We start from the raw sequence: 27954 nt of genomic DNA on the forward strand, positions 1-27954 counted from the left end.
ATTTAGGATATTAAATAAATAAATTGATGTCATCATGTTATTGTTTTTAAATTATGTTTGCGAACACGTACTACTTACAGTAGTTACTAATATATTAATATACAATAACAAATATATATATTTTGATATACTTTATGGAAAAAATATATATATTATTCTTAATAATTGGCTTATTATATTATACTAGCAATTATACCCGCCCCAGGGCGGGTTTCAAAATTAGTTTACAGCCTTCTCAGTACATAACACCCGACGCCAGTATCTGTCTATACTCACCAACCTCCACCCCTCTTCAATAACACCCTCATACTCTTTCTTAAAAACAAATTCTTCCCAGTGATGGACAAATTCAATTCAACCTAAGCTTCAAATTGAGAGGAGTATACATAGCTATGATGGGTCTAATAATGGTTGAAGCAAAGATTATATAGCGCCGCTACGCGGCGCAAGATAGGTAACTGTTGCCAAGCTCCTAACTTATAACACTACGCGCCCAGTAAATCCATGGACGCCATTCGGGCGGACAGGTTATTATTGTGATTTAAATGTAAATGGTTTAAATTTTGCGGTCCGCCTCGAAGTATCTGTGGTTAACCATCTTTATGATTGATTCATGGAAAAGGGAAGAAATTATGTAAACAAAGTAAAATAAAAGTTTCTTTTGGATCTGGACACTTTCCGATTAATTCTGTGTGTTTACATTGATATGTTTGGTTAGACAACTTCGTTCTTTAACCGAAACATCGTGGATATTGCCTTGACAACGACTTTATTCCGGTTCAAACTTGTCCGCCGGAATGGCGTCTATGGATTACAAAGGTCTCACCCAGTTACAATCTTTGGTTGAAGTACTGTACGTTGTAAATTGTGTAAATGAATAGGTGTCATATTGGCTGATAATTGAAATATCTAATTTAGATACTGCGGTCCCCCAGCCTTCTTTCTCCTTTCACCACCCCAGCCACCATCAACAAACCTAACTCCTTCCCTGGACAGTTCAAATATAGTAACTTTTCCTATACAATTCCAATCATATAGGCTACTTTACGCTAGTATTTTCGCTCCTCCTCTCCCCCTACAAACACACCCCAGATACACTGGGTGATGTGTTGAAGACGGTTCCAGTACAAATTATGTTATTATCACTCCCAACCCATAATAAGTGGCAGTTTTCAAATGTAGTTTAAAACATTCCAAATACAGTTTCGGTCATGGTGTTAGGCCTACATCCCCACCCCAAATTCCCAGCCACTTCCCAGGGATAATTAAATACTTTAAAATTTTCCAACCACAATTGTGGTGTTGGCAAAATCACGACTATGCCCTGAAGCCCAACTCCCAACCCCACTCTCGCACAATTTACGTTTTTTCCTTGGAGGCAGTAAACAACGTTATGTTCACACAGGAACGGATGTCTGTAATGAGACAATCCAAGAGACCGATACATAGCTGGATATGGTTAAAGTACTTTGCTAAATGTGTAAATGAATACGGTGTCATATTGGTTAATGAATAAAATATACGCCTTGCTGAGGATAATTAAAATGCTGTAAAACTTTTGTAGTATAATTTTACAATTCGATAGCCTACAACCCCGAGCCCTATCAAAAATGACATCACAAATCACCACACCCCCCCTACCCCGCCCACAAAAACATTTTTTTAAATGTCTTCCGGGTACAATTTATTTTCTCGAAATATTAGGTAGTTTATAATTCGAGTTGTTTATAGATAAATCGTATCATAAAAAATATCTAATTTTTACATGTTTAAAAGAATTTTCGTGAAATTCTGAGAGGCTCAACCACAGAAAATTAATATCAGTACATCATATGATGTCATTTTGTTGAAGGATTCTAACAATGCCTCGGAAACGCATGCTACACACGTACACACACAGTGCAAAAAGTTTCAAAGGAAAATTCCATAGATAGGTCAGGGAGTTTTAGGTCCCTTTCGTGTACAGATTACATGGTAAAATAATTGATTAAATATTTAATTACAATCCTATTTTAATCCATCATCATCGTGTCGTCGCGAGAACGTAATAAATACAACAAACACGTACGTATTGTTCTTGATTAATAAAAGTACTCGCGCCGGGAGCTAGCCTAGGCTAGGCCGTGCAGGCCTAGGTAGAAAGAAAGTTGCCGGCGAAAATGTCAAAGTAGACGGTCGAACGCGCCGGTTGCCGGCTACTAACGAAACCCCTGATAAAGCGTTTAAAACATGCACTCAATTTCAAATAAAGAAGAATCAATCATAACGCCTAAATCCTTATGAACAGAAACATTTTCAAGAACAATATTATTAATCTTGAAATCAAATTGAATGGGTTTTTTCTTAAGAGTAACAGACATAGATTTACATTTGGAGACATTAACAGACATACCCCAGTTGTAACACCAGAGAACAAGACCATCCAAATCTGCTTGCAGAAGCAACATATCATTATCAGTTGTAATAGTCCGAAAAAGTTTAATGTCATCAGCAAATAATAAAAAATTAGAATGATGTGGAATAGAAGAAAAATCATTAATAAACATAGTAAAGAAAAGAGGACCCAGAATAGAACCTTGTGGGACTCCAGACAAAACAGGAAGCCATTCAGATGAGCAACCGTCAATTGTAACTTTCTGGTGTCTATTATTAAGGTGGTAACTGGTTATTAAGGTAAAAGTTTATGAACTAAAAAATTGTGTGGAACCTCAGGGGTCCCAAGTCTACCGCTACTCGCGGTAGTCTACCGCTTTTAGAACCCATCTACCGCGCTACCGCTATCTCGACGTTTTCTACCGCATTTTGATTTTTTTACCGCATTTTCAAATTTCCCCATATTTTTGGCCAAATTGATTTACGGTTACACCCAGGCTCAGCCCAGGTCAACAATAATCAATAAATAACTAGACAAAAGTGAGGCAGGATGTTGAAACAATGTCTATTCATGCAGTCTCTGTGGTCTATTATTGTATTTTTATTTGTATGCACTGCCTTTGTTAAACCGTAACAATAATATAAACATGCACGGTTACTACACGCCGGACGTAGAAAAAAAAGAAGCGTGCAACCAACCGTGAATCAATCACGTGGTCACCGGAATACGCGATTATCAATTTTGGGAGGATCCAAGTTTTAACTAAATAAACGCTTTGATTACACAGTGATTGAGACACGTTTTTAATAGTTATTACATTTTTAAACACCCTCATAATTAATGGACTCTACCAATGTTGATCCGCTGCAAAGAACAACAGATCGCACATCGCACGAGGTTGTTGAGGCGGTGTTTTATTTGGTTTTACTGTACGATCCGATAATACGAGCATATGGATTCGCCAAGCAAGTAGGCCTACGTTTAATAAAAATTTACCTAAGATTGTTGTAAGCTCTTTTGTTCAAACTTGTTATTTATATAGCAATAATCCACCCGTTCCGGCATGCACGCTAGGCCTCTATTCTAGCCTAGGCCTACTCCTCGATCGATGTCGATGGTGGGGAATTTCCCAGCGATAAGAAATCGGCGAAATAGCTCATAAACGGCCTACATTTTAATGTTATATCTTTAATGCCAGTGTAATTACGTATGGATAAAACAATATAAAACTCAATGTTTTTCATCTGAAATAATATGTTAACTCGCGTAATGTAGCATAAGACGGATTCGGAATAGTTATTTCTTATTATTATTTTTGGGGGGGGGGGGGTTAAAATGGTAGCTAGCTAGGGCCTAGTAGAAGCCCTAGGCTAGGCCTGTGCCTATGTAATTAAGTTAAATTATTTTATATACTGAATTTTAGTTAAAATACAGTATATATTTTTTTAATTCTTTGTACTGAGGATGTGTCCATAAAAAAAATAAGAATGTAAAAATACTGATGGATAAACCTATGTAAAAATTAAGTAAACTTATGTGTAAATATTGTATATACTGTATATGTAACATATTTAGTTAATTAATTAAGAGACGTAAACGACACGCGTGTTGATTTTCGATTCCCCGCGCGTTGACTTTCGACGCCCCGACGAATTGAATGTGGTTCACGACAAAATTTCCTGCGAATGGACTTTCCCAAGTTGGGACCTCTGGAACCTGATCAAATGCTTTAGCCATATCTGTGTAGATGATTTCACATTGCTTTTTGGAATCAATAGCAGAGTAAGCATGTGACAAAAGGACTGAAAGATTAGTCTCACATGACCTGCCTGGAAAAAATCCATGTTGTTTGTCAGTAATGAACAGACATGGCTAAAGATTTGATCATGGATAATTCTTTCAAAAATCTTGGACAACGAAGGTATTAACGAAATAGGTCTGTAATTTTTAACATCAGACTTGGAGCCCCCTTATGGATGGGACAGACACTGGCTTTCTTCCAAATGTCTGGGTAACACATTTCATTAAGAGATCTTTCAAATAATTTCTTACAAGGCATAGAAAGAGGTTGAGAAGCCATAGATAACATAACATTGCTGATGCCATCACAACCCGAGGCTTTATGTACATTAATTTCACTCAAAAGCTTCTGAATTTGATTTTGTTCAATATTTACAAAATTAAAAGTGTCAATGGGATATTCAGGGAGATTCGGATGGTCTTGAACTCCGTCGTTACAGTTGTAAGCAGAATGAAAAAAACAAATAAATTGGCTTTGTCTTTTGGTAAATGTGCAGATTTACCACTAAAATGAAGCTCAGAAGGAATACTTGAAGACTTATGGGAAGATCTGAGCCATGACCAAAATCGTTTAGGATTAATTACAACATCACGACATAAAGAATCAACATAATTACGATATTTAAAATTGTATAGCTTCTTAAAATTAGATCTTGCAAAACGAAAATTCTCAATGTTCAACCGATTACCATTTCTTTTCTTATCTTTAAAATAAGACTCTTTAAGCTTAAGTGCACCATACAATTCATTGTCAAACCAAGGAGGTAATTTTCTTTTGGGTTTAAAAATAGGTACCAAATCATGAACAGTAGCTAATACAAGATCATAAAATAATTTTCTAGCATCGTTAACATCATCGGTTAAATCAAGAATATCCCATGGGATGTGAGTAAGCGTCTCAATGAAATCAACTTTATTCAGTTTTTTAAAATTGTAGAGGGGACGAGAGTCATAATTACATTGTGAAGAAAGAAAATTAATTGGATAACTAAAATTGATTGCACAGTGATCTGAATCAAAAATATCCTGACCAGGTGAAACATCATTGCATGTCTTATTGCACAAAACTAGATCAAGAGTGTGATCAGCACATGTCGGAAAATTAACATATTGATTTCTTAAATTATTGAAATTATTAAAAATGTTGTCGATAAATAATTTGCCATTTGTATTTACAGGTGCATTACAAATTAAATCATTATTAATATTATTAGACCAATTAACTTCTGGTAAATTAAAATCACCCATCAATAAAATATCATGATTAAAACTTTGAAATTCATATTGCACATTGTTAATCGATTGTGAAAGTAATTCATTCAATTGAGTCTCTTGCCGCGGAGGGTGGTCTGTAGTAGATGCCAACAATTAGAAACTCAGTTCATGGTTATTAGTTTCTAGATGCTCAAGACGACTGGATCTAAATTTGTTGCTGACCAAAAGTAAAACACCTCTTCGTCCATTATTACGGTCTTTACGATATAAATTATAATTCATATCTGGAACAGTGTCATTTAGCCATGTCTCAGTAAGGGCTATCATGTCTAAATATTTAGTGAACATATGACTGTGCAACTCTGATGTATGTCTCCATTTTGTTTTTAACACTTCTAACATTTTGGTAGTAGACTGTTATTGCATCCTTCTGCTTTCTGTTGTTGAAGGCACTACTGTAGGCAGTTCTATGTCTCGGCATAAGGTGATCTCGACATAGAACATACCGATACGTACATCGTTTGAGTAATACGAAATAGCTTTCCCGAGAAATCTACGTTTCTGTTTTGATCTAATAATTCTAGCAACAACAACCAGGCAGAAGCCACAGTATAGTTGACCACGGAAAGCTATCACTATGTTGAAGGTATAACTCACGAAAGTACGATGAAATTCTAGGCCTAGGCCGGTTGAACTGGAACTCAGATATGTAGGCATCACCATACCACCGGCCACAGTAAGGTTGGGTGCATTCTTGCTATAATTACGGTAAGCATATCCTGGCCTAGCTTTTCACATAAAATTACAGGTTCCATGTACATACTATCCGGTTGAAACTTTCCTAAAATTTTTGTAATAACCACGAGACACACAGTACACGCAACCAAAGAGGCGCGAAAATATCTGACAAATCACATGTAACTACTGGCAAACGAGATGAATATTTATTTCGTGAGCTTCATTTGTGTCGAGTGCACGTGCGACATATGAAAGGCCAAAAGTGCCAAAAGTATAATGTTACAATAATGATACATCCTTTCTATTATATGTTTTTGTAGTTAAAGTCTTAAAATATTATTAAAGTTAAAGCCCCATTCCCTACGTTTTTTAGATCTAATTTAAGATCACAAACTATATTTAATGTAAAAATAATACTATATGATCCTATTGCGATAACTTTTTTCGTCTTTAAACGGTTAAAAATGTGAAAAATAAGTCGATTCTAATAATTATAGCGGCCCGCTATAAATCCCAAAATGCATTGCGCGCGGATTGATATTTTTGTTTTTCACCTGTAATTCGCCCACTTTTCGATCGATCGTGAGGCCAAAACAAATGGAAGACTCCTAACTTTTCAGCGAAAATACCGGGTTTTCCCCAATTTGTATCAACGGAGTCTGGCAAAAATAGAAAGACAATTAATGCAGCAACTATACAACGTCAGGCTAGGTATATAGGTAGCGTACGATGTTCGTACGTTACCGATGTTTACCAGCTAGGCCTACAAAACTAAGCCTAGCTAGGCTAGGCCTAAGACCGTCCACGAGAGGTCGATCGCTGCGAGCTACTTAGGTAGTGCATTGTTTCTCACTTTTTATCATAATTTACCATAAAACGTACATTTAAGACAAGGAATGACATGGTTTAATGTTTTTAAAGTGATATATATGTATTATTTTCCAAAAAACGTCCAAAATTGCAGGGAAGGGGTCTTTAAAGAACACTAACAAGTTAACAATTGTAAAAACAAAACTGAATGCTTAATCAACCTCTAATTAACACAATGTTAAAAAGCAAGAAACTGACCATCATCGGGTGGACTACCTCCGGTCTTTTGGGTTTATTTTGCCCACGAGCATGATACACAACTATTTATAGCGAACGTAATCATCAAATCTTGCTGGCTCCTTTCGCTCTCTTTCCGACCTTCTAATGGGAAGCTCATGCTCAGGAATCGGTTCTCTTACTTCCTCTGTTTGTTCTTGATTCACTATGTTTTCATTTTGTGGCTCAGGGATGTCTATGTCAACATCAACACTGTGATCTGCCTTTTCTTTTGACAATCTGAGGTGTTCTCGATTTCTTCTGAAAGCACCATCACCTTGTATTACCTCATATGACCGATCATCTAATCTTTTTGAGACTGTTGCCTTTTCCCATATCTTGTTCTGTCTGAAGGGCTTCATCCTGACCACGTATGTTTGTCAAAATACAGTATTGTGCTTGACGTTTCTGGTTACGTGCAAGTTTTGCATTGTCATCATGGCTGGTATGTTGCGCTAACAGTAGTGATTTTGTAGTAGGAAGAATAGTTTTTGTTCTTCTCAGAAAGAAACGCTGAGTAGGACTGCTGTCAAGCCCTTGACTAGGGGTGTTACGAATGTTAAATAATGCAACAAATTGCTCCTGATTGGAACGGCCGCACCTTTTTAACATCTTTTTTGCAGCCTTAACAGCTGACTCTACCTTGCCATTAGCCTTGCTATTGTATGGTGAGGTTGTTAAGTGGTTTATACCATATTTTGAGCAGAAATCATTGAACTCTACAGATGCTAACTGTTGCCCATTATCACTTACAATACTGTCTGGTAACCCATATCTTCCAAAATGAACCTTGAGTTTATTTATGATTGATTGGGTTGTGGTTTTTGATAGTTTGTCCAATTCCCAAAAATTTGACCTTTAACATACAGTTACTAGATATTGTACTTTGTTGTATTCAAAAAGATCGACCCCAATCTTCTCCCATGCATGCTCTGGTATGTCGTGCGACATTAAGGGTTGAGAAGTGGAATCCTCCATGCATATCTCACATGTTTGAATCCAATCACTGATTTCATGTGTCATTTGGGGCCAGAAAACATACTCTCTTGCATGTCGTAGTGTGCTATCTATGCCATTGTGGCCAACGTGTAACGTTTTTTTGATCGCAGGTCTCATTGACTGCGGAATAACAATACGTTCACCTTTGTATATGAGGTCATTATTTACACTAAGCTCATCCTTATAACTAAAATATGGTACAATTGTGGGGTCTAAGTCACATTTGCGCTCTGGCCAGCCTTGTAATATTACCCGTTTCAGAGCATGAAAAGATTTATCGTCATTTGTGTGTTGTTTTAGTTCGATCAGTTGATCGTCTGGTAGATCTACAGTATAGGCCTATATAATAACATTAATAACATCAAATTCGTCTTGTGTGCCAGTATGTGGCAAGAATGAGCGACTTAATACGTAGGCAAGAACATTACTTTTACCCTTTATGTAGTGTACATCAATGTTATATCCCAATGCTCTTAGGAGCATGCCTTGTAGGCGCTTAGGAACTTTGTCAAGAGGCTTATTTACAATACATTCAAGAGGCTTATGATCAGTTAAAACTTTAACTGGCCTAGCAAAAGTGAACTAATTCCACTTTTCCAAAGCATTGACGATGGCTAACATTTCTTTCTCAATGACTTGAGTATCGGACTTCAGCCTCTGTGACCCCTCAGCTTGTCCATGCAATGGGTCTACCTTCTTGAACCATGACCGCACATATGCCATTGGCACTTGCATCAGATTGAATGATTAATTCTTTATTGGTGTCATAGTATGCCAACACTGGGGCTCCAGTTATCAGTTTCTTAATAATAGAAAAAGCTTTGTCATTGACAGCATCCCATACCCAGACAGAATTCTTACGGGTAAGATTATTTAGGTGTCATGATATTGACGAAGCTAGGTAAATATCTAGATAAATAATTTACCATACCACGAAGTCGATCAATGTCATCTTTACATTTAGGTTTAGGCATGTTGTGAATTGCATCAACTTTGCTTTGGTCGATCTTCAAACCAGTATTTGTTACTACATGACCAAGAAAGCTAACTTCATTAACCTTGAATTTACACTTATCTTTGTTTAAGATGATGCCTATATCCTGGCAGTGGCATCTTTCTAGAAATATACGTAAAAATAAATCATGACTTTTGTCATCATTAGCCCAAATAATGATATCATCAGCTATACATTCTACATTGTCTAAACCTTCAAGGGCTTGCTTAAGGCGTTTCTGAAAAATTTCAATTGACGGTTTTACTTTTAACCCATACGGAAGGCAACGCCATTTATATCTACCCCAAGGTGTAGCCATAGTAGTTAGTATACTTGAGTCAAAGTTTACAATGCAAATATCCCTCTTTAAGATCACATGTAGAGAAGACCTTAGCATAAGATAACTTAGGTAATATGTCATCTAACACAGGCAAAGGATAATGCTCCCTCATAAGGTTATCATTTAGTGAACGCGGGTCAATACAGATCCTAATCTTACCAGACTTTTTCTGAGCAACAGACATTTGGTTAACCCATTCGGTAGGCTCACTAATCTTTGCAATGATGCCACAGGATTCCATATCATCAAGCTCTGCCTTCACTGAACATTTGATTGCTTCTGGAAGTGTTCTCGCTGGTCTGATTACACGTCTAGCACCTTCTGAAATGGCTAATTTAACTGGTTCACCTGGTCACCAACTCTTTTAGAATCAAATACCTGAGGAAACTCAGCGAAGATGTTGTAATCGGTGTTTACTTTCAACACATGTGCAACATCCATTGAATTGTAATTAACAGTTAGTCCCATTTTTTCTGCAGCAGTTTTGTCAAGAATTGGAACAAAGGAAACATCAACAATGGTGAAATCTATCTTGTATTTTTTGTTGTTAGCGGGGTTTCTTACGATTAGTCTACATTTTCCTAGTGCGGGTTGTGTGGACTTGTTCCACATTCGCAATGCAAATAGTATCAGTTGCTATTAGATAACGTTTTGGTAGCAAATTAACCGTAGCACCAGAGTCGACCTGAAACTGCACTTTCACATTGTGTACCAACATATTACAATGTATGCTGTTATCATTTATTGAATTAACTTGAACAATACAGCTGACGGATTCAGCAGAATCAGAGTCATCTTGTGTAGTGCAATTAACATTCTTCGCACAAACTTGTGAGGATTTGAAATGGTTACGTTTGCCACATGTAGCACACTTTTTTCCCCATGCTGGACATTTTGATTTGTCCATGAGATGAATTTTACAACAAAATTTGCACTTACGTTCAACTTTCCTTTCATTATGACCAACTTTGTTGTCATTTTTAAAAGCATGGACTTCACTACTACTGCTGAGAGAACGCATTTGAGTTGTGGCTGCTTCAATGGCTTTGCAGATCTCAATTGATTTTTGAAGGGTAAAATCATGGGTGGCCATCATTTTTTCCTGCATCTTGGGGTCACAGACACCTAGCAATATTCTGTCCATTAGCAGGAGGTCTTTCATACAGTTGCAAAACCAACAGTTTATTGTGAGAGTACGTAAAGCTGCTACATACTGAGCTATGGTTTCTCCTTGTTGTTGGTTTCGTTTATTGACGAGTTTGACCTAAAAAGTGCTGGTCAAATTTTTGCAAGATAGTATCAGAATTCTCAATCTCAGTTGAACTAAAATTCATACCGTTATATATTTTTACGCCTTCAGGCCCCAAAGCATGCAGTAACATCGCTTTTTTGTACTGTGTATCCTCATTAGAGATATGAGATAAGACGCAATTGTTAGAATACAATTGCTTCCATAGATGCCATTCGTCAGGACCATAATCAGCTTTGATTTTGTCTGGCGGCGATACATTGATGCGTTTCCGGCCGGGTCGTTGTACGGTAGGTTGGGGGCCAACCTGAGAGTCCCCATCAGCAACAGGTGCATCAGGCAAAGACATTTTATCTTAAAAATGTACACACAAATATGAGAATGCTCTAAGACAATAGTACTTTAATATACTTCGGTTCGAATAACCGCTGCCACCATGTGTAATTATGTCAAAAATAAGACAAATGACATGTAACTACTGGCAAACGAGCTTCATTTGTGTCGAGTGGACGTGCGACATATGAAAGGCCAAAAGTGCCAAAAGTATAATGTTACAATAATGATACAATATCGAAACACGTAATTGTTTACATTCCATAATAAAACCGCGCGTCACTACCTCCTCTGACGATCTTCTCTCAAGCGCGGAGAGGTCGACGATCTAATCGCCGTCTCCGTGTTCGCGATATACTTCCCGCGATATCGCCACATGATAAACGGAATAGTATAGAGAGAGCCCTCTGTGTTTTTTGTGAATAAAGTTTTGTTGTCTTCAAACGTTGGTCTACTACTCCATGTTAATCACACACAACGTTCGTTATTCAGCCACCGTTTAAGATAACTTCACTAAACTAGGCCCGAGGGCCTGAATGATAAACGATCCGTCGGGTTGCAGAAAAATAATCATTCAAATAGTCATTTTATTTTAAAAAGACATGGCTGATAAATTTTAGGGGGCGCTAAAGCCTGTTTATCCCCCGCCTAAATCCACGCCTGGAAACAACTAACTGAATATCGTGATGTTCGTGCAAATTTTGCCCATCTCTCCTCCTCGTAGAAGGAAATTATTGATAGGAATGCTGTATTAGAGGAACAAGTCAAGTCATTGCACTACAGGTACAAGTAAGTGCAAAATCAAATACTCAAACATCTATTGAATTGAATAACCCTTGCCTCAGTATCACTAGTGAAAGTCTTTGAAGAAAATTCGCAGAACATTACTTATAATGTAACACCAAAGCATACAAAGAAAGCCAAGCAAATTCCAGCTAAACAAATTCCAGCTAAGCAACAAAGAAATCTAATAATAGGTGACTCTATGCTGAAGCATATTAAGACGAATGGCCTATGTGAAACATCTATGAGAACATTAAGAGGAGCAACTGTGGAACAAGTTAACTATACATTAAGTGAGATCGATCTGACCAATGTAGAAAATTTTGTCATTCATGCTGGAACAAATGACTGTTGCGATATCAACTTTGACTTGGATAGGATAAAGAACACTGATATGATATCAAGGCTTAAAACGAGGGTAACAGGCACGGTTTTCATCTCAGCCATTTGCCCAAGACTTGACGATCTTTCATTAAACAGACGCGTATTTGACGCAAGTATTCTTTCGGTAATATTGATAATGATCACAGCTGAGCTTTCACTAGACGATATGGAGTGGATTCATCAAAGTTTACAAGTCGTGGTTTACATCTTAACTTGAAAGGTACATTGGTTAAGTGTATTAATAATGTACTGTCAATAATATCACCAAAGAAAAATAGAAGAACTGGAAGCACGCACACTAGAGATAATCGAAGCTTGCCTTTAGCAAATTGTCATTTCTATGGCGAGAGTGGGCATGTACAATGAGTTTGCAGACATGAAAAAGCGGTTGTGTGTTTGTAAATAAGTAGGACATAAAGCAAAATTTTGCCAAGTTGAACACTGAAAAAATGGCAAAGTAGATGAAGCCGTAATAAATGTAGCTAAGATGAAGAGTGCTGATGACACTGACAGTGATTCTAGTTTTAATAATAGTAATGATAGCAATAATATAGTAAATTCAGGTAACACAAGATCAAGTAAAATGTTAAGTTTATTTTATTGTAATATAAGAAGTGTGAAGAACAAATTATTAGATTTCAATGCTAGATTTTCTTCTTTATCTCATGACGTCATTGCTATCAAAGATATGGCTCGATAGCACAGTATATAAATAATAGTCAGCTTTTAAACAATGATATATACCATTTTTAGAAAGGATAGAAATTCTCATGGAGGGGAGGTTTTTTGCTTGTAAAACATGTTTAAATCCATCTTTATGCACAGATCTCAATGTTGATACACTTGAACTGATTTGGATAGAATTTCATAGTATTAAATATAGATAAAATTGTATTAGGAGTGTTTTATAGGCCGCCTTCTTCAAATGTTCAATATTTAAATTCCTTTATTGATAATCTAGATAAAGTTCAAGCAAAAGTTGTTGATTACATAGGCGACATTCATGTTGATTGGAATTGTTTGAATGTGAACAATGGTTTATTCGCCCAGGCAGGAAGCTTGGTAGAAGAAACAATGGCAACTGGACTAGTGCAAATAATGGATCTGCCTTCTTACAGTATGTAACATGAAATGGGGATGGGCACTTTTTGGACTTGGCTTTTGTTAGTAATCCACTTTTAATTGATAAATGTCACATTATTAACATTATGTATATGCACTAAAAAATGCAGATTTTGAAAAGATGAAAAGCATATTAATTAATTTTAATTGGGAAAATTGTTTTATATTTTAAAATATTAATAATATTTGGAATAGTATAATGAACAATATAAACAAGGCTATTTCTGAATCTGTGCCTATTAAGAAAAGAATAAAAGGTATAAAAAACGATCTAGAAGGATAGGAACATCTTGTATGTAGGGATTTAAAACTATTGTAAGCTGGTTGTTGGATATTTGATTGTAAAAGTTATTGTGCTTACTGGATTGTTGAAAGCTGAAGTTGATTGAAATTAAAGCATTGTTTTTTGAGTTATTTTACAACTTTGTGGATTTTTTGTGTATACTTTTATGTCACAAGGGAGTTCCTAAAGTATTTTCAACCGCTCGGAAACATACGTAAAGGAAGTTCCTGACACCATAAAAAATAATGCTCCCCCAGTCATTGGTTTGATTTTCAAACATTATGTCTTTCAAATTGTTAAAATACCGTATCTGCATTTCTTCCGTATTTGGAGCGTAAATATTTTAATTATCATGAATTTACAATAATTTTTTAATATTTCGGTAATCAGGACTCTCCCGTTTTCATCTCTATAAATATTTTTAATGTATTAAAATCATCCTCATTTCGAATGACAATGGCTACACTTCTACTCTTTGTTTCACCATGCGAGAATATAATTTTCCCACCCACTCATGCTGCATGCTGCGAAGTATTTTCGGACTCTTCCGGGAGCTGAGTCTCTTAAAGTAGTATTACTGTAAATCAGCTTTTGTGTTTCTACACCAATTAAAAGTACTTTTCTTTCTTCTGCCTAATCCACAAACATTTAATGTTATAATATTCAAGCTATCTAATATCATAACTAATTTACGTATTTATGTACTTAATAAAAATTAAACATTGTATTGTACTTGTAAAAAAATAAATAAAAGCAGCGTTCTTTTACCCTGAGAGTTATTCCATAATGGAATAGATAAGTCATTATTACTTTGGGAGCGGGTGCATTTATTATGGTTATCTACAGTAAATTGAAATAATATTGTTAAGTATCTTGGAGCTATTTCTTTTAAACATTTAAATAGCATTATAAGAATATTTTCATTCCATTTTTCTGTAAGTCTACTCCATCCAAGAGTACTTAAGATATTGTAATGATGCTGTTGGAGGTTACACCATTGTGTTGGTGTACGTTGCTGTGGAGGTTACACCATTGTTGGTGGTTACGTTGCTGTTGGAGGTTACACCATTGTTGGTGGTTACGTGCTGTTGGAGGTTACACCATTATTGGAGGTTACGTTGCTGTTGGTGGTTACGTTGCTGTGGAGGTTACACCATTGTTGGTGGTTACGTGCTGTTGGAGGTTACACCATTGTTGGTGGTTACGTTGCTGTGGAGGTTACGCCATTGTTGGTGGTTACGTTACTGTGGAGGTTACGCCATTGTTGGTGGTTACGTTGCTGTGGAGGTTACACCATTGTTGGTGGCTACGTTGCTGTTAGAGGTTACACCATTGTGTTGGTGTACATGCTGTTGGAGGTTACACCATTGTTGGTGGTTACGTTGCTGTGGAGGTTACACCATTGTTAGTGGTTACTACGTTGCTGTGGAGGTTACACCATTGTTGGTGGTTACGTTGCTGTGGAGGTTACACCATTGTTGGTGGTTACGTGCTGTTGGAGGTTACACCATTATTGGAAGTTACGTTGCTGTTGGAGGTTACACCATTGTTGGTAGTTACGTTGCTGTGGAGGTTACACCCTTGTTGGTGGTTACGTTGCTGTTGGAGGTTACGCCATTATTGGAGGTTACGTTGCTGTTGGAGGTTACACCATTGTTGGTGGTTACGTTGCTGTGGAGGTTACACCATTGTTGGTGGTTACGTGCTGTTGGAGGTTACACCATTATTGGAGGTTACGTGCTGTTGGAGGTTACACCATTGCTGGTGGTTACGTGCTGTTGGAGGTTACACCATTGTGTTGGTGGTTACTTGCATGTTGGAGGTTACGCCGTTGTTGGTGGTTACGCTACTATTGGAGGTTACGTCATTACTGGTGGTTACGCTGTTGTTTCAAGTCCGGCGTAATAGCAGAACTAATCTAATTAGGTGATCATTTAGAATAAAATGATCACCTATTGTTATTGTATAAAATCTTTATTAGTTATCCGCTTAGTAGCGGATAACTCCTTGTAATCGTCCTGGATCTTTTTTTTTTTTCTTTATTAGTTATCCGCTTAGTAGCGGATAACTCCTTGTAATCGTCCTGGATCTTTTTTTTTTTTTTCTTTATTAGTTATCCGCTTAGTAGCGGATAACTCCTTGTAACTGTATGAAATCATCTTTTTTTTTTATTTTTGGTTATCCGCAACTTGTAAAGTTGCGGATAACCCTTGTGATTGTAAATATCTTTTTCTTCATCTTCATCTTCTTTGTTATTCTTCTTTCTTTCCCAGATTTTTGTGTGTCGCATATCCCCTATTGCTTGTGAACGTAACTTTGTATAACTTTGTCAAAAGATTGATCTGTAGCTGTAGATGTGCAAGAAACTTCGTTATATGACGTTAGAGTCGCGCAGCGTAAGTTACGCGCGATTTTATGAATTTCAATGATTGGTCATAGATTAAAAACCAAAAGTCATTTTTTATTGATACGTGGTGAAAATTTAAGTCATATCAAGGGCAAACTTTCTATGGATTAAAAATGGCATGTTTCACAAGAAGTTACGCGCGCACGCGCATTTAAAATTTCAAAATGCGCAAAATTAATTTCTAATCAACTTTCTACGCTGATCATGACATTTTAAGCATGTCAAAAATTCCCACGCGCGCGAAAAAAAATATGCGTAAAGTGCGCACGGAGCATGAAAATCATGTGTTTTTCTCTTGAATTATAATTTTACAGTCTTTCCTAGTTATTTTAAAAAAGATTGACATCATTTCAAATTAAAATGACGTCATACGAACACGTTGATTTAGACCATTTGCGTGCGTTTTAGATGCGAAAGTTACAAAATATTGTCAAAATTATGCCTATTTTTAATCTATTATAGCTCCTCAGGATCATCCACGACCCCCAATTTTTTGAATTTAATATGTAAGCAGATATGTTGTAGATATGAATTCATGCCGAACCTTTACCGCTCGAATGTTATGACGTCATCATATGGCCACACGAATGTAAAATATAGGATTTTTTACTCTTTCGTTATTGCTCATCACATTCAACAAAACGCATCTCGCTTATACGTATTCCATTTCCCCCGAAATTGTAATATTGTCTACGTCAATCAACTATCTTTCGCATGAATTAAAAATATTTTAATTTTTATGACGTCATCATGTCTAAAAACGTAAATAACTTGGGTCACTTATTTTCATCTTTACAGTAAATATCAATCTGTTATAGCTCGTCAGATTAAAATGTGATAATCATGATTAAAATGTTTTCTGGAAGCTATTGGATTGTAGATATGAATTGATGTGAATATTTTGCCAATCAGATGTTGTGACGTCATCATATGGCCAGTTGAATTAAAAAAGTCATATTTTCATCTCTTGCGTCAAAGTTCATTGCGTTTAAACGAGAGCGCATCTCACTTTTACGTTCCCAAAATTCTTCAAATTTGTTTCAATGTAATTATTTAGATAATTATCTTCTAAAGTGGTTATCTTTATATGTCAATTTGATGATGTCATCGTGTTAATAATTGGATTTAAAAGATGGGTCTCGTAATTCCGTCTATGCTACACTGTATATAACATATATAATACAGTTTATTCTGTAAAATACTGTAATATGGTGTATGCTACATAATAGGTACAATTCAGCACTGTAAACATTTTTATTTCATGTCAAAGGATGGCATAATAATTGTCGAGGTTCATATAGTTTAAAGTACGTGCATGTTGCGTATGCGCGGATAACCCGAACTCGTCAAAGTGACGAGTTCAAATCTAGTTTTTTCTGTATTATTCTTTCTTTCTGTCAATTTTGTGTCTCGCGTATCTCAAAAACTTGTAAACAAACATTTTATAACTTTGTCAACATGTGGGCATTCACGTGAAATTGTGCACCTCCTATTGTGAATGACGTCAGAATTGCGCAACGTGATTTACGCGCGTTTTAACGAATTTCGCGTATTTAACATAGATCGAAAAACCATATAGCAATTTAAATTGAAACTTAACAAAAGTTTAATTTATATCTTGCGCTAACTGACTGTGGAAAAAAAATGGCATGTTTCACAAGAAGTTACGCGCGCACGGGCGTTTAAAATTTCAAAATGCGAAAAATCAATTTCTAATCAACTTTCTACGCGTTTCATGTCATTTTGAGCATGTCAAAAATTCCCACGCGCGCGCATATTTTTACTCGCACGGTGCGCACGTAGCATTGAAAATACATTTTTTTCGCGTGATTCATGTTTTTCCAGCCTTTTCTGGTAATTTTACCAACTTTTGAACAATTTTGACCTAAAATTACGTCATACGGGCACATCCAATTGGATAATTTACGTGCGTTTTTGATGAAAAAGTTCAAAAATTTGTCAAAATTCGTCAAAATTATGCCTTTTTTTAAACATTCATAGATTCTAAACTACGAGGTGAACTTTTTTTAAATTATATATTCTGGAAGTTGATGAGTTGTAGATATGGAATCATGCATTAATATGGCTAATCGGACATTATAACGTCATCGTATGGCCACGCGAATATAAAATATAGGATTTTTATATCTTTTGTCATAGCGCATCACATTTAATAGAGCGCATCTCCACTTATCCGTTTTTTATTTTCACCCCGATTTTGATATTGTCTAGGTGAATGAACTATCTTTCGCATGAGTTAAAAATATTTTAATTTTTATGACGTCATCATGTCGAAAATTGTAAATAACGTGGGTCACTTATTTTCATCTTTACAGTAAATTTCAATCTGTTATAGCTCATCAGAATAAAAAGTGATAATCATGATTTAAACGTTTTCTGGAAGCTATGGGATTGTAGATACGAATTCATGTAAACATTTTGCCAATCGGATGTTGTGACGTCATCATATGGCCAGTTGAATAAAAAAAGTTGTATTTTCATATTTTGCGTAATAGTTCATCACATTTAAAAGGGTGCGCATCTATATTTTACGTATTCAAATTTCTTCTACACGTTAATATGTTGTTCCTAAGATAATTTCCTTCTGAAATTGCTATCTAAGTGTTTCATTTTGATACCGTCGCCATGTTAAAAATTGGAATAAATGGCGGGTCCCGTAATTTCACCTTTTCTACACTGTATGTAATATGTATGCAGATTATACTGTAGTGTTTGCATGTATACTATATGACACAAAATTGACAGAATTCATCACTAACAGCATATCATATTCTTCAGTTCTTGTCATAATGCCATAATCTTTATCTGTGTGCAATATTCCAACGTATGACGTGCACGTGGCGTTTGTCGAGCGGATAACTAACTCGTCAAAGTGACGAGTTTCATGTCTAGTTATTCTTCTTTCTGTACACTTTTTGTTCGTCAAATATCTCAAAAAGTTGAATAGCAATGATCACAAAAATTTTACAACGTCTTTCAAATACTTTAACTTAGCCATAATAAGCTTTTCAGCGTGATCACTCATCCGTGACGTCACGTATACGCCATTTTGTGAAATCACATTATCAATCATATATCCATAATTTATTATCACATATTTATGAAATTCACTACACGTAAACTTCAGGTCAAGGGTAAAAATATTAGCAAATAAAAACACACGCGCACGTAGGCTCATGCGCGTGAAATCGCGCGTTGAAATTTTAAAAAGGTCAAAATTACGTTTTGATCAATTTAGAGCATGAATTAGGCCATTTGCGTGTTTCAAAAAATTACTGCGCAAAAACACATTTTTGCGCACGCGATTCTTAAAATGCGTAAAAAATAAAATTTAATGTATACATCACATTCTACTCACAATCCTTTGTACATTCTCCGATTTTGAGTCCAATCCGACTTAAAATAACGCTGTACGAGCACGTTAAACATGACAAAATGCGCTCATTAATTGTACAAAAGTGCTAAAAATGGTAAAAAATAAGGATTTTTTAAAATGAATATAACTCTTCAGAATGGCAGGTGACCCCCAATTTTTTTAACTTATTATGGAAGCCAATAAGTTGTAGATACAAATGTATATACACATTAGACGTACAAAAATGGTATTACGTCATCAAATGGCCACTTCAATTTAAAAATTAGGATTTTTTTCCGTTTTGTGTAGTTTGTCACATTCAATAGAGCGCATCTCCGCTATTTGAGCCCGATTTTCGCACAACTTTTAGTATGTGCTTGCTCAGTTACTTATCTTTCTCATGAGTTGTCAACATTTTCATTTTGATGTCGTCATCACGCGTAAAAACTTGAATAACGTAGGTCGTGTAATTTCACCTTCGCCGTAAATTTGAATATCCTACAGCTCTTCAGAATTGAAGGTTACCTTGATGATTATAATTTATTATGGAAGCTGATGAAATGTAGATATGAATTCATATAAAAACCAAGCCTATCGGATGTTGTGACGTTAACATATGGCCAGTTGAAGTTAAAAAGTAGTATTTTCATCTTTTTCGTCAAAGTTATACAAATTTCAAAGAGCGCGCACGGCGCTTCTACGTGCCAGATTCTCTTCCAATTCTTATATTTACTTTCTCAATTCATTATCTTTCGAAATTGTCATCTTTGAGTTTATTTTGATAATTCCATCATACCAAAAAATTAGAACATGATGTGTGTCCCGTAATTTCATATAATTAATAGGCACAACTCAGCGATATAAGTGTATGCATCATGTCATAGGATGGCGTACATCAACTTTTTACGATCGTATGTTAACGTACGTGCATGTTTAAAAAATGTTAATTTCATTAAAATGATAACAATGATCACCTATAATTCGTCAAAGTGACGAATTAAATTCTAGTTAATTATTATAATCGGTTGTTACCAATAATTTGGAATCAAAGAAGAATAAAGGAGGTCACTCCAGTCACATTCAATTCACCAGGGAAAAAAAGTAGTGAGCCCTCTATCGGCAGCGAATCGTTTTTGCACACGAGACAGTGTGAACAATTACCCGGAAGCAACTTTGTTTTAAAAAATAAATATTAAGTTTTTGCAAACTGGCCAATTGGAACTTTTGGTTTTATTTACTAATGAATAATTCATGAAAACCTTTAACACAGCATCTACGAACCACGTGATATTGTTTTTTTATCGACAAAGCCATTATATCTGTGTCAAACAAGGGTGAATTACACCGATGTTTTTTAAACAATTTTAGGGTATTCGAATGTTAAAATTTCGTCTAATTTGTTGAGGCTGTAATAAAACAACCTAATTTTTTTAGAAGGTGGGTTTTATATTTTCTGGATATTTAATTTTTCAATAGTAGATAATAAAAAAATCTCGTTGGTGTTATTTTTTATTTTTTTTTTAATGGCTGCTTAAACATGTGCCTTTTTGGTTATTTTACTGCTGAAAATGGAACACATGGTTGTAGCTAAAATCATTTTTTTACACCATAGGATTAAAAATGTTGCTTTTTAAAATAATAAGAACGTTATATAATATATAGGAAAGATGTTTTTAATCATAAAACTTTACAAAGCCTCTTTTATTTTATTTAAAAATCAATATAGTCTAGGCCTAGTTTACTAGGCTTTAGCCTGTTATTATAGTGGAGTAGTGCGTGTATTGTTGGCGCGTGTTCATTGGCGGGCGCGCGTATTTATAGGCCTAGGCCTAAGGAAATAAAAATAAATGATTACAAATATAACTAAATAATGATTATTATTAATTTAATGTTGTTTTTTTTTTTACAGATCACAGAGAGATGTTCTTATGGTGTCTGCATACTTCAATACAATAGAAATAGCATTAATCAACAACAATTTCTCATTAATTTACCGGCATATGTGAAACAACACATACAGTAATTTTATGGATATCTACAGATTTTTTATTGCCAAAGGACATTTAATTTTTTTAAACTTGATATTTTCCTAATTTACTTATATAAAGGTTCAAGCGGAGGTTTGTTGTTGTGCGGTAATTGTTATAAAGTTTAAATGTGATTTCCAAATCTGCAATAAATAATCATTATAAATATAAATCGAAAAAGGCCTAGGCCTAGTACAAAAGATGTTAATTTGATGTACAAAACTTGTTGTCTAATTTGTGATAATATTAAAGGTTTTATGTTAAATGGTGTGTATTTCATTTATTGCTCCATTATTATAATAAAAAGAAGGGAATCGTGAAATGTCATTAATTATTTAGCCCCAAGAATGTATTGATTTTATAGTATTTTACCAATTTAAACAGTCCAGGCCTAGCTTGCAGACCCCCCCCACCCACTTCTTAATAATTTTAAGAAAAATGAAAGTTCAACACTTTATTTCAAAATTTATAAGCCCTTTGTCCTCATATTTTAAGATTATGAATCAGCCACTTAACAAGAATAACAATCGAGGGGCCAATGATGAAGCGCATCTTCCCTCATTCTCTTCGCCTAAGAAAACGATTATTCCAGCCCTGCCGCGTCTCCCTAGGCCTACGCGCAACGTGCTTTCGCTTAAAACAGACCTATATTCAACTCCTTATAGAATTTGTTTGAAAAATAACACCAAGCTTATTTTTGGAAATCATAGAAAATACATATAAGACTATATTATACCGTTTTCAGAATTTCATTTAAAAATTCCAAATTAATGTTAACTATTTTAACAAACTAGTTAGTTTTCACTTTCTTGTTTTCGTCGTATGACTCGCTTTGTTTACGCTTACACTTGGCTTAGACGTTTATCTTAGAATTCGAATAAATGAATCCATAATCAACAAAAATTGGTACTGTTGTGGTTTTTGTTTAATATAAATGTTCCTAATACACAGAAATCAATTAAACAGCAATATAATTTAATATAAACGAGTTAAAAAGGAAATTTAGACAGCCTATAAAATACGGAAGTCAGAACTCGCGTCGCTCGTAATGTTCGGTAACTTTCTATTTAAAGCCTATCGAAAAAGGCTCTGGCTAACTTTTAAATTAAAAAGGCTCTCGGAACACTTAATTTCCCATTATCACTATTTGACGTGGATGTGCAGTAAATGTAATTGATTTGTTTGTTTCATTCGAGTGTGCCGTGGTACCGCAGACCCCTCCCTCCAAAAGGGAACGAACCCGAGAGAGTGGATTTTCGTTACAATATCATTAATAGGGGTATACATGTCTACAGATAACAATATTCTACCTAATCTGTTGATTAAAACCTGAAGAGAATCTGAAAAACTTATGTTACAATTGGACCAAACACAGCAACAATAATCAAATAATGGAATAATTAAAGCATTTGCTAACATTTTTAAAGTATACATAGGAAGATACATCTTAATAAGACGAATCACACCGATACGTTTAGCTATTTTACAAGACATTTTGTCTATATGTTCCTTCCAATTTAGTTGAGGATCAAAAATGACACCTAAATATACTTAAAAGAATCAACTCTTTCAATAGTATCATTATTATGAAGTAAAGTTATATTCTTAAATGTTGCCGTTTTCTGATTTGTGCTGAAAACCATAAGCTTGGTCTTATTAAGATTTAGTGTGAGTTGATTATGGTCAAACCATTCTATAATTTTGTTTTGATTGATATTGAGTTGATTACATACATCACACATACAACTTACAAGATAAAAAATCAGGAAGTGAATTTACGTATAAAATAAATAGTAAAGGTCCCAGTATTGATCCTTGTGGGACACCAATATTAACATTCATGGTGTCAGATTTTGTTGAATTTATACAAACAACTTGAGATTGTCCACTTAAATATGATTTAAACCAGTGAAGTGCAATATCATTTAAGCCATAATTCCTTAATTTGGTAAATAATATTTCATGGTTAACTGTATCAAATGCTTTCTTCAAGTCAAGAAATAAAGCAGCAGAAGAAATACCTTTATCAAAGTTATCTAAAATATAATCAGTTACATCTAAAAGAGTAGTTTCTGTAGAGTGACCTTTTCTAAAGCCCGATTGGGAGGGATTAATAAGGTTGTTAGTTCTTAAATACAAGTATAATTGATCATGCACAGCACGTTCTAAGAGTTTTGAAAGTATGGGTAAAACGGAAATTAGGCGGTAATTATAAGGGTCTGACATATCCCCATCTTTATATACAGGTGTTACCTTAGCTAGTTTCCATTCATCTGGAAATCTAGAACTGAATATACCTTACTCAATCATAATTAATGATTGAGTAAGGTGGGTGCGTTGGGGGTGTGTACTCATCAAAACTTTCCTATTCACACTTCTGACAATTATTTGTGGTATTTCAAATGGCAATGTAATGTTATATCTTTAATATATAATGCCAGTGTAATTAAAACAATGTAAAACTCAATATTTTTCATCTGAAATAATGTTAACTCACGTAATGTAGCATATAACACAGAAATAGTTTTTGGCTTTAAAAATGGTAGCAGGCCTAGTAGCAGGCCTATGTCTAAAAAACCTAGGCCTACATTTATTTAATAAACCTTTTTTAAACCTTTGTAGAAACAATATTTATAGCTAGCGTGAGCCTAGGGTGCTATGAAAAGTGTTTATAAAAGTCTTTTTGTATCATTTGCCGGAAACACATTTTTGGTCTGGATTTACCCAAAACGTGGCCAACACAATAAATTTTTTTGGGCCTTATATAAGGGGGGTTGCATTACACTTGTTAAGCCTAGTCAAGGAGAGTGCATGTTCAGCACGATGATGATCAGTAGTAGAGGTATCATACCAAACAGGAAATGCCAAGAAGCTCATGTATATAAATGACCTCCATAGAAATGTCCTAACCACTTAAAAGGTTTTAACCCTGAATCAGGTTATATTGGTAAATTTTACTTTGAGCATTTATTTTCCCTTCATCAGAAATTTAATTTACCGTAGGCGATGTTTTAGAGCCCATATTTCAAATATAATTATTATTAAGAAAATTTGTTAAAAATGTATGTAATAAATAATTAAATGGAAACATTTGGCAGGGAGGTGAAAACAGATGTAAAAAATATAATTATAGTATTTTTAAGTATCCATGTTTGTATTTATTGCAGGCTTGTAACCCTACCATTTCTGATCCATACGTATTGAATGTACATCTAGTTCCTCACACACATGATGATGTGGGCTGGCTAAAAACTGTTGACCAGTACTATATGGGATGTAAGTTAATTTGTTTGATTGTCACTTTTTTTGGTTGATTCCAATGATATTGTTAAACCGTTATAACACAGCACTTTTCAATTTCACAATATGGCACTTTTTTTCTCCTTTTTTTTAGGCTATCATCACTCTATGAGATTGAGAGCGATAGCCTATTGTTATTGTCAAAAAATATTTTTTTGGATCATTTTTTGTTAGTGGCAGATCTCTAAAACGACGAAAGCTGTTATTTTGTAACTTGGCCAGCAGACACGCGTATATATTTAGTTGTACAATAAACTTTGGTTTAATCAAAATATGGTCGCGTAGCGTAACTACGTGCGATTTACTGACATTTTTAAATTAACTAACTAACAGCCTTTTCAAATGAAACTTGGAAACATGTATGCTTCATGTCAAGGGTAATCTTCCTGTATCATCAGCAAAATTTTGAACATAGGTATTTTCGCGCGTACGCACAAACAGAACAGATCGCACATCGCACAAGGTTGTTGAGGCGGTGTTTTTTGGTTTTACTGTACAGTACTACGTACGATCCGATTACGAAAAATTTAATTATTTAAAAAGCATGGATTCGCCAAGCAAGTAGGCCTATATGTTTAATAAAATTTACCTAAGATTGTCGTAAGCTCTTTTGTTCAAACTTGTTATTTATATACATAGCAATAATCCACCCGTTCCAGCATGCATGCTAGGCATCTAGTCTAGGCCGCACCTACTCCTGGCCGATCGATGGGGAATTTCCCCGCGATAAGAAATCGGCGAAATATAGCTCATAAACGGCCTAAATTTTAATGTTATATCTTTTAATGCCAGTGTAATTACATATGGATAAAACAATATAAAACTCAATATTTTTCATCTGAAATAATATGTTAACTCGCGTAATGTAGCATATAACACGTAAATAGTTTATTTCGATACTGGTACTGGTAGCTATAGCCTAGCAGCCATAGACTTATGCCTCACAAAGCTTCAGGCATACGTTTATTTAATAAACCTTTTTTAAACGTTTGTTGAAACAATATTTATAGTTAGCCTGAGCCTAGGGTGCTATGAAAAGTGTTTTTAAAGTCTTTTTTTATCATTTGTGTAAATTGTTTTTGCCGGCAGCCGACATACCAATTTTTAGGATTTAGCCAACACACTAATTTTTTTTTTTGGCCTAATGGCCATCTGAATTTTAAAAATTTGATTTTTATCTCTTTCAACACAGTTCGTTGCATTCAATAGAGTGCATATCTCATAAAACGTTATCAGTTTCTACCAATTTTTAATAATGCTATTAAGTCTCAAAACATTCTCCTTCACTTTAATTTGAAAAGCTCATCATATTTAAACAATTGAATAAACGCAAGTGGTGTAAAATAAAAACTAACCGTCAAATAATCCGTTTACAATCCAAATACTGTCAACTGTTGACGCTTGTTTAACGGTTTTGATCGATGCTATGCTGTTTGTACAAACATTGTGGTCTGGCCTACTGTAGACTATAAGCGTTATCAGTTTCTTCAGTAATGTAGTGGCAGGGTTCTTTTCGCATGTTACGATGCGTTGCACGATAGCCCGTGACGAGTTCAAACATAGTTATATTTTATACTATATGGTATATTATACTATAAGGTATATTATACTATAAAGGTCGCAACTTCTTGATTGCAGGTCCAATGCTCTAACCACTGCGCCACAGTGCTCCACAAATATATACTATATGACATATCTTAATCTTTTATTTTGTAGCTAAAAATCAAATTCAACATGCAGGAGTACAGTACATCCTTGATTCTGTTGTTTCAGAGCTATTAAAAGATCCAAAAAAGCGATTCATCTATGTGGAAATCGCTTTCTTTGCACGCTGGTGGCATGAACAAGATGATGAAATGAAGTTAAATGTCAAAAAGCTGGTCAATGAAGGTAAGTGTTGTTTACAATGTCACAATTAAGATTACACTTTGAGCAGGTTAAAGGCAATTTTAAATAAAGGAAAATTTAAACATATAAATTTAAACTAGATTTAATTCGTCACTATGACGAATTATAGGTTATATGCATTGATAATTAAAATAAAGATAATTTATTTTTAAAAGATATTTTGATTCATTGATTTTCTCAGATTCTTTAAATAATATATAATATATGATAGGACCTTGCTAACGCGAATACAATAGCCGGTATCACAATCCGATCAAAGATCCCTCTGCGTATAATGTCATAAACCACATTTGCTGTTACATAATAATAAAGACATAAGTTATTTTTTATCTAGATTTCATTATAAATCATGTGTATAATATATACACTAAGAAATAAATTTGAACAAACAATACGGATAATAAAAAAAAAAATTTATTTCGTTTCCCAAGGTGAGACTCGATCTCGGTACCTTGAGTGCCATAGACACGAGCACACACCACCGAGCCATACACAACTGACTAAAAATTGTAGAAAAATTCCTCCGTGTATTTACTATGCAGTAACCACTTTGGTGCAGATAGATTATTACATACCGCAATGAATTATAATTTTTTACTATGATGACATCTCTAAAAATGTACAAAAATGATGCACTGTCAAACTATATACTTTTAACTTTAATATATGAACTTTTGAAGGAAGAAAGTTAATGTTAAGTTTGTTATTTTGGCCTAAGAAAATGTCATAATTTGTTTGATTGTCGAAATGAATTTTTTAAAATTTAATATGCAATTAATTATGGCTTAATCAACTTTTGTTCCCTTAGTTTAATAATAAATCATACATAAGATACATACACTTCAAGAAAATTAAATAAAAAATATGTGTTCCCGAGCATTCTGACGATCTATATTAATTTTAAAATTTAGCATATTTTCACCATTTTGTTAACTTACACGTGCGTAGCCTGTCACTTTTGACGTGCTCGTATAAGGCAATTACGCGTTGAAAAGTGAATAAAATATGATGATATTATTAAAGAAAGGTTGTACAACCGAAATCGGACAAAAAGAGTGCGCATTAACGTATAACGCGCAGTGCGCGTGCAAAAATCTGCGCACTCATGGCAATTTTTTAAACGCTTAAAATTGCCTGAAACGTACTCTAATTTCATCGAAAATAAATTTTGACAATTTTGAACATTTTAAGCGCGCGTACGCAAGCGTTATATGCGCTACGCACGTAATTGTATTG

At 34.8% G+C, this 27954-nt stretch overlaps 1 protein-coding gene across 1 annotated transcript in view; it reads left to right on the plus strand.

Annotated features, from left to right (window-relative positions):
• LOC140051751 (lysosomal alpha-mannosidase-like) overlaps window positions 1-27954 on the plus strand; it is a 143384-nt gene that overhangs the window by 8733 nt on the left and 106697 nt on the right. The window contains exons 2-3 of the mRNA XM_072097051.1: window positions 24678-24786; window positions 26527-26700. Coding sequence (XP_071953152.1) covers window positions 24678-24786; window positions 26527-26700 — 283 coding nt within the window. The remainder of the gene's footprint in view (window positions 1-24677; window positions 24787-26526; window positions 26701-27954) is intronic.

Source organism: Antedon mediterranea, chromosome 6 (genome assembly GCF_964355755.1).
Source record: "Antedon mediterranea chromosome 6, ecAntMedi1.1, whole genome shotgun sequence".
Lineage (NCBI taxonomy): Eukaryota > Metazoa > Echinodermata > Crinoidea > Comatulida > Antedonidae > Antedon > Antedon mediterranea.